The sequence below is a fragment of the Tachysurus vachellii genome, chromosome 18 (assembly GCF_030014155.1).
Source record: "Tachysurus vachellii isolate PV-2020 chromosome 18, HZAU_Pvac_v1, whole genome shotgun sequence".
Taxonomy (NCBI): domain Eukaryota; kingdom Metazoa; phylum Chordata; class Actinopteri; order Siluriformes; family Bagridae; genus Tachysurus; species Tachysurus vachellii.
Genome location: NC_083477.1, coordinates 13,054,706 through 13,063,600, shown reverse-complemented (window position 1 = coordinate 13,063,600; position 8,895 = coordinate 13,054,706). Strand labels below are relative to the sequence as shown.

The following is an 8,895-nucleotide window of genomic DNA, read 5'->3' as shown; positions in this document are numbered from 1 at the left end:
ATGTCCACTATTAACTCTTTTTTCTTTCTGACCTTCAGAAGGAGATTGTTCTCCTGGCACTAAATCTCCAGATTTTTAATCTCATCTAGGTAGGCCATTTGTTTGTTGTTAGAGATCAGGCCCACCACAAAGGTGTCGTCAGTAAACTCTATGATGGTGTTGGAGATGGAAGTGGCCATGCAGTTGTATGCGTACAGTGAGTACAGCATGGGGCTCAGAAAACAACCCAGGGGGACCTGTCACACGCTTCTAGATCTAACGCGCTAGATTCCTCCTGTACCGGAACTGCCTGGGTGAAGTGTTTTCTTCAGTGGAATATAGACTGTGATGGCCCTTTAAATGATTATATAGAAGAGCATAAAGAAAGCACATTTAGCCTGAAGGATATCTCTATGTATGTCAGCTACCAAAAGAAGAAGCAAAGATTTTTCAGTTTTCTTAATATGCCGCTACTGACTTGCTAACATACAAACAAAGTCAAGAGGTGACGTAGTTCTTACTATTGTTATTTGTGTCTTAGATACTTGACTGGTAAATTAGGAGGGGTAAATGGTATCGGTTTTCAGTCAGGATGCTGGCATATATGGAAGAAAAGTTGATTTTGCTGAAAATACTACTGCAGGACAGTCAAACAAGATGTAAATGCAAGAATTTACATAGGAACAAACATAAGGCAGAAACGCATGACTCTTCCTTTATTTGTAAAGAAACCCTACCAAAACATAAAGTCTCACAAAAACATTTTCTACTTTCAAAAAATTAATTTTAAATAATGAATTTGAGTGGGGGGTGGGGGTGGGGGTGTTGGGGGGGAACAATATGAAATGGTAGGAAAAGTGTTTTTCCTTAAGAAAGTAAGCAAAGGATCAGACATTCTGATCCACTCATTTAATCACCTAGTAAAAATCGTATATTTGTATAAGATTGGTGCGCAGACACATACATTTCAAAATTAAAATTAGAAGTTCAGTTTTTCAAAGAAATTTAGTAAAGTAAAAAAATGAAATTAAGAAGTGACATAGGTTTGTGGAGTACGAGTTTGTGCAGAAAGGGTGGAGTCAGAGGCGTGAGGAGTGTCCTCCTGCAGAGACTAATCCAGACTGATTAGGGAGAAGAAAGCAGGCACCTGTACAACTGCAGTGCTGATAGAGAGACATTAGCTAGTGAAGTGCGGAGCAAAAAAAAAAAACAACCTTGTACTAAATGACAAGAAGGAACAAGAAAGAAAGGCTGAGTAAATCTGGAACCAAATGATTGGAGAAATTTTTAAAAAGGACTTAATTTAAAGGACGCTTTACAAAATTTTCCTTTGGTTTTAAACATCTAATAGCAAACAAACTGTTGTTATCTGATCAAAATGGCATTCAATGGAATAAGCAAATCTTTAAAACTTAATTTTGGGCTCATCAACTATGAGAACCGCTACCTCACAGCTGAGACTTTTGGCTTTAAGGTAAATGCATCTGGCACGAGTATGAAGAAAAAACAACTCTGGAGCCTGGAGCAGGATGACCAGGATGGTCAGGTGGTTTTCCTTCGTAGTCACCTTGGCCGTTACCTTTCCACCGATAAAAATGGCAAAGTAAATTGTGAATCTGAGGTACCAGACTCTCATTGTCGTTTTTTGATCGTAGCTCAGTCTGACGGCCGCTGGGCTTTGCAGTCTGAGCCTCAGCAACGATACTTTGGAGGTACAGAAGATTTCCTGACCTGCTTTAGCCAGACCATAGGAGAAACTGAGTTGTGGTCTGTCCATTTGGCTCACCACCCCCAGGTTAGCGTTTTGAGCTTAGCCCGCAAACGCTATGCACACTTGTCAGATTCAATGAGTGAGATTTCTTTTGATAGTGATATCCCATGGGGTGTGGATTCTCTGATTACACTGGTCTTCAAGGATGGAAAATACAGTGTGAAGACCTGTGACAACCGCTTTCTCACTAGCAGTGGAAAGCTGGTAAATGATTATGGTCCAGATACAGCTTTCACATTGGATCTCAGGGCAGATAAGCTGGCTTTCAAAGATGACGATGGAAAATATCTAACCCCAACGGGTCCTTCGGGCACCTTGAAATCTGGGAAAGCTACAAAGCCGGGTAAAGATGAGCTTTTTGATCTGGAGGAGAGTCATCCACAAGTGGTTTTTCAGGCAGCCAACAAAAGATACCTATCTATCCGTCAAGGTAACTGCAATACGTTTTCCCCTTTAAACAGATTTATATTGTTTATTGATAGACTATAAATAAAAAGTAAGGCAATTTAATGTGATGTAATGAATTCTGTTAGGTGATTATTGTTTTTAGCTGAATCAGTTGAACACTTCAAATTCATGCAAGTAATTTCTGTTAAACAACGTGCAATATGATTTATTTGTAGCAGATTTATTTGCAGATTGCTTTGGAAAACGATGTTCTGTGATCTAATACTGTGTATAATTATGAACTAGCTGGAGTCTCAGACGTAGCTAAGCTACACTGTAAAAATAAGTGCCAGGAAGAACCTAGTGCCAGTCTAAAAAACCTTTTGTGCAATGAACAAAAAACATTCCATAGATGTTCATGTTTATTCACAAAACCATACACCCTGACAAAGAGCTATTTAAGAACAATGTTATTGCAAAACCATTTTAAACTATATACTTTTTTTGCTGTCAGTTATAATCTTCTTTTCTTTGCTATAAACTTTGTAAACTATAGCCCACCAAACAGTAAACTATAGCCCACCAAACTGAGGCCACCACAGAGAAGTATGTTTACTAAGAGCACAGGGAGACATTTGGTACAATCTAGTTGTTTTTTTAGACACATCTATCTGTAGACCTAGTTCACAAAGGTCTGCAGTTTTATATTGACCCCAAAGAAATTATAGGCCAGCAGCACTCATATTAACAACAATAATGGGATAATGGGCTAGTAGTGTAACCTTGTAGGGCAAAATAAGCTACTGAATGGCCTTTTTGTAGAATAACAGTGACAGAGAATGGAAAGGAAAGAGCTCAGTGTGAGGTTTGATGTGTAAACAGAGAGAAGAAATCAAAATGCTTCCCAACAGAAATTTCATTTGCAATATGTGATCACGGTTGTGCTTAACCTTGGGAATTATTAAATAATCAAATCATGATCTGTACCGGATTCTGCTAGCATAGCGATGAATCTGCAACACACAGCAAATCATCAGCTATCTAGTCTTAGGCAAGACATTTATGGCCTTTGTAGGAAGCATTAATCAGCTCTGGTATCCTTACTGTACATCCACTGCAGATTTTAGCTGCATATTAGTTTATTCCTGTTAACAAGCAAAGTAGAAAATAGAGTAGAAAGTTTTAAAAAGCTTTGCTTGATTGTTGATCGAGGAGGTGGCATGACAGAAGAAATAGTTCTAAGATGCAGTACTTAATTCACGTATGCTTTCATTAGGCTTTGTAGAGAAAATGCAGAGGAAGAGGCAGATTGATTGCTTTTAATCATAGTAATTTTGCTGGAATGGCTCCAGAAATAATATCAGTAATATCAATAAAACTGCATTCATCTGCTATAAATCTGATGATATTCATTAGTATTTAATTGGACAGCGTTCAGAATTTACATTAAACAAATGTCCTGCACATGAGGACATCTTAGGTTAAACGACTGGTAGCCTCTTCATAATCTGGCAGAACTCTTACAGAATAAGAAGTAAAGTACTTTATATTAAATTATTACATTTTGAGAGATATTTGAAAATTTCCATTGCAAGAGCTTAAGTAAAGAAATATATGTTTTAGAAATGTAAAGAAATTTGGAGTTTACAGTGAAGAAATTTATTTTACAGTGGTTTACATTCATTTTTTCACAACTTTCCTTAAGCTCCCCTTTGTTTTTTAGTTGGTTGGAGGAAGGCGGATACAGCAAAGCTGCTTAGATAGCCCTTCACTGCACATTTGCATTGCACCACAGACAGATATACTGCACCAAGCAAATGAACAGGCTGGGAGGAGGGAATAGAGGTGCAGGATTATTCTAGTAACAAGCTTACAATAAGAGTTAGTAGGGAATTCTCAGACATGCCATGATGTAATGTATGTTTACAAGTTTTTTTTGAATTTTTACTTTATCTAAATGCATTTATTGATTGCTAAGGTTTTTTGTCTGATATCTACATTTTTTATTTTACATTCAATTCTTAAATAACATTAAGTAGAATCAACATTTGGTACATTGTTTTTCATAATACTAATGTATTGTTTTAGGTTTATTTAGTAAGTTTGCTAATAGTGAATAAATGGCAGCAGTGGGCACAACTCTACCATGATATCATGTTAACTAGTCTGTGATGTGCATCTATGATTACATCTGTCTTAGAATGATTAATACTAATCATTTGATTACTATGCCATTAAATTCCCAGAAAACCTCTAGAATATAAGAAACTCTATAATATATGCCGCTTTCAAACTCTCTAATTGATTTTTTTTTTTTTCCTCCTAGGGGTTCTGAATATTATGAGGACCCTGTGAAAGAAATCAAGCTTGTTTTGTGTGTTTATTTAAATCAGCCATTTAAACCATTTAAACACCCTTACAAATGAATCCTTTTTCCAGGTGTCAGCATATCAGCCAATCAAGATGAGGAAACAGATCTGGAGACATTTCAGATGGAAATTGACCAAAATACTAATAAATGCATGTTCAGAACTAATTCAGGGAATTACTGGACACTCGTCGTTCATGCAGGGATCCATACTACAGGCACAGAAATGTAAGGGAATGTCTGTGTGCATTTTTACCATTTTTAGAATTTGGATTACTTTAAGACATTGTAAGAAGCTGAATTCATAAACCACAGTTAAAAAATAAATAAATAAATAAATAAATAAAATAAAATGGGCAAATAAAAATAATGTTAGGACATGCTGGCTCAAGTGCTATTTGATAAGAAGTGTTAATGTGATAACAATATTCATGCAGCCATATAGTATATAGCAATATACTATATATAACAATAGCCATATAGCAATATACTAAACACCTTGGATTAATTTATTTGAATGAACTCATTTGAATCTACTTTTCATTAATGAATTTATTTAAATATATTATGGATATGCTTAGACTTTATTGTCTATTCACTCACCAACAGTGAGCCCAACACAATGTTTAACATTGAATGGCTTGGGGCAAGAGTGGCTCTAAAAGCTAATAATGGAAAATACGTCTGCAACAGGAAAAATGGACAGCTTGCTGCAGTCAGTGATACAGTGGGTAAGTTTGTTTAGGTAATAAGATAATCGCTCAGCTACCTGGCCTTATTAACTTGTATAAATGCTATTACTGACATAACACCTGCTAAAGGGAGCAAAGAAAATACTTTCTCTCGTGTGCCTTTAGGTCCTGATGAGCAGTTCTCAATGAAGCTGATCAACCGTCCAATCCTAATATTGAGAGGGGTGAACGGCTTTGTTTGCCATCACAAGAGCGCCAATACACTGAACGTCAACCGCTCTGTTTATGACATCTTCTCATTAATCTACAACGATGGTGCATATCACATTAAATGTAAGTCTATACATTAAACTTAGAGTTGTCTTGCATATCGTCTTGAGCTGTTTTCTGCAGATAATCTACAATATCTGACCAAGTCTGACTTTCAGGTATTAAAAAAATTAAATCATACACAACTTACAGTCTGGGTTCATTCATAGGTGGAAGTGGAAAGTTCTGGTATGTCACTAGCAGTGACTTGGTGTGTGCAGATGGTGAAGAGCCAGACAACTTCTTTCTAGAGTTTCTAGAGCATGGAAAAACAGCCATCAAGAGCAAAAATAACAAATACTTGCATGCTGACCAAGGAGGCACCCTCAAATGTGACATCATTACAATGAACAGCTGTTGTCTATGGGAGTACTGAGGCTTTCAATAATGGTTCACAAATGCACAGAGTAGCACAGACTGATGAATAAGTAATAGTCGTATTAGTTGCTTTAATGAATGACTTATTTTATGAATTTCTTTTATCTCTCAAATATTATACTTGGGTGAAGTCTGCAGTTCTGTCATTATCTTTGTATTTTCAAATGTTAAATATTATTATTGTTTAGCTTAACTTGCATGAGAAGTTCCTGATATTGTTATTTTATTTTTGGTGCTTCCTCCTCACATTACCCGGCCTTTGATATTTATATATATAAAATACTTAAATGTAATACGAGGTTCTCAGAGTACTGTTGGTGTGTCCTTTCATTATGGACTTATTTAAGCTTTATTGTCTGACATGTCACTGCTTCGATCATCAAAGGGTTCTTGTTTGGCACGGCTGTGAGTGCTTACTGAACTAGTAGTTCACAGGCTAACAAGTTGTACTTATTATGAATGTAACCTTTTGCCTCTGTTTCATTAAAACACAAATTTTATTCAATTCAATTTCCACTGTTTCTTATAATAAAGGCCATGGGTTGGCAACATCACTCGTAACTGAGATTAAATTTTGTTAAGATTAAAGGAACAATTGATGTTCTTCACACTTAGGATGCCATTTAAAGCTATACCACCCAATGTCACCACTTGTGATTATATGAAAGTTTAACAAGCAAAATAATCAAACATATAATAAATAACTATATTATATATATATATATATATATATATATATATACAACAATGGAAATGGACATAGACAAACAATGGACATCTCGGAAGATGTGTCCAGAAACATTCACCAATGCAGGGTTAGGTAAGTTAGAACAAGTAGGAAGAAGTCAAGATAGTATGAGTTTTATATATACCACATTTCCATTATCAATTCAATTAATTAATTACAAACAGACAAAATGGTGTTTGAAAGAGTCCTTGCACTTGGCAAGTAGAGATGGGAAGCATACGATGACTTTATCTCCCAGTGCAAACTCTCTCACTTCGGATCACCTACAATAGAACATTTAACTCAATGTCTGACGTTTGACCTGCAGGTCCAGAAGATACTTAAATTAATTTTTACTGGCCGTTAGCCTGTTCTCCCAGATTTCATTAATCACATTTTTAATCACAATGGTAAAAACGCCTGGAGCGAATAATAGGACTTCCAATCATTTATCTCAGTTTCAGCTCTTCTCTTGTGCAAACTTTTGAATCATGTTTTTAATGAATAACTCCAGTGACCTGTCCATTTGAAATACACCAGTGTAGATTGCTTTACTTCTCAATAAATCAAGTCCACTGATCAATTAGGCTTTCTTTTGGGAATCGTAAGTCAGGAGGTTACTCAAAACAGTTGGTCAGCCATTTCCAGAGGCACTGCATCACATAGTTCAATGTGATGTACAACTAAAAACTAATAGAAAGCAATATCTTCATGCTGGCTGACCTATTGGCCTGATGAGATTTATTTATTTTGTGTATACAATTGTGAATTTTTGGCCAATACTAGATTCTACAGATCTGGAACGCTAGCTCCCTAGTGATTGTCTCAGTGATAAAGCGTGACTATTTTTTTTTGCATTTCAAAGCCCAATTTTAGTGAAAAAACCATGGCTTCCAAACTCCCAAGTATGTCTCCTGCTGGTTGTGACTTGCGATATTTTCTAGTTATGATGGGGTCATCAGAACGTATCTTCGTAACTCAGGGACTAGCTGTACTTAAAAAAAGTGCGCCCCATCTGTGGATGTCTGGTACCTGCAAATTTAACTAGGGAAGAGGAAGAGGACGGGTTTAGCAGATTGGATGGTGGCTTGGACTGCTTTTTCTTTTTTTTTCTTTTGAATTTCTGTTGCTAGTGTAGACTCATTAGATCCTGATTTTGTCACTCTTGCAGTGTGACAAATGACAGCTGATAGCTTAAGACACTCAGAGAACTAGGGTTGAGAACACGCTCAGGTTGAGAATTACTTGTGCACAGCATATTATTTAACAGGGAAATAAGAAAGCAGGCAAACTAGGCTTGTTCTAACTCTCCTTTCAGTTTTACACTCTGTAAGGAGATTATACATATAGCCCACATATACATCAGCTTAGTTCAGAGAGGGAGAGAGAGAGCTTGTTAATAAATGCCCACAAATTAGCAACATTATATGCTATATTAAATTCACTAAACCACGTCTCCACCTGCCACAAGCTATAAATCACTGATTCAGCCATAGCTGCTGTTGAAGTAGAAGTAAAATAACCCTGTGAAACATACTTCCTGCAGCAAAAACACAGAAGTGTGACAAGGGCCACTTGTCTTCTGAACAAATTTTTCTCTCACTTAATCATAGACAGAGAGCTAGCTGCACAAACAGATCATGTACAGACATGCCATTTTTTCATTAGCTACCTTTTTCCTGAATATTAACTCAAGTTTTTTTTCCCTTTGGTTTAAGCTACTGTATCTTCTGTGAGCTCTTGTAATATTTTTATATTTATATGTGTTGTTTGGAAAGTTGTATAGTTTTGTTTGATAATTTAAACACTAACAACAGACAAAAAATGTTTAAAAACCTTTTTTTAAACGAGCTAATACTTAATCAGTGATTATTTGGCAACCAGTATTCAGTATCATGTTGAGAGTGTAGAACCAAAATTCAAAACTTCCTGGAAATCTAATTTCAAAATGTTTTATACAATATTGTATTCAATTTTTTTATTATTAATTTCAAATATATTCAAATATATTTCTATATTAAAATTATTCTAAAAATGTATATTCTCAAAAAGCCCATAGCTATAAGAAAACCAAATCATTGAGAAGTATACTGGTGTGTTTGGAATTTACATGTGTTCATTTTGATGTAGGATTTTGGCATAAATATCCTTGCTTGGATATAAAGATAATTTAATTTACAGATATAATATTAATTTTGAATTTTGTCATGTATTAATCTTTATTAATATAATAACCTTTTGTTCTGTGTTTATGTTCTGTAAAGCTGCTTTGAGTCAATGTCAA

General features: G+C 35.6%; 1 protein-coding gene across 1 annotated transcript; it reads left to right on the top strand.

The window, feature by feature from the left end:
• The first annotated feature begins 1,154 nt into the window (after positions 1-1,154).
• On the top strand, positions 1,155-6,255 carry fscn2a (fascin actin-bundling protein 2a, retinal). Its single transcript, XM_060892591.1, has 5 exons — positions 1,155-2,180; positions 4,577-4,733; positions 5,115-5,236; positions 5,363-5,530; positions 5,677-6,255. Exons 1-5 carry the CDS (start codon positions 1,358-1,360, stop codon positions 5,880-5,882), a joined length of 1,476 nt encoding a protein of 491 aa, XP_060748574.1. The 5' UTR covers positions 1,155-1,357; the 3' UTR covers positions 5,883-6,255.
• The last annotated feature ends 2,640 nt before the right edge of the window (positions 6,256-8,895 follow it).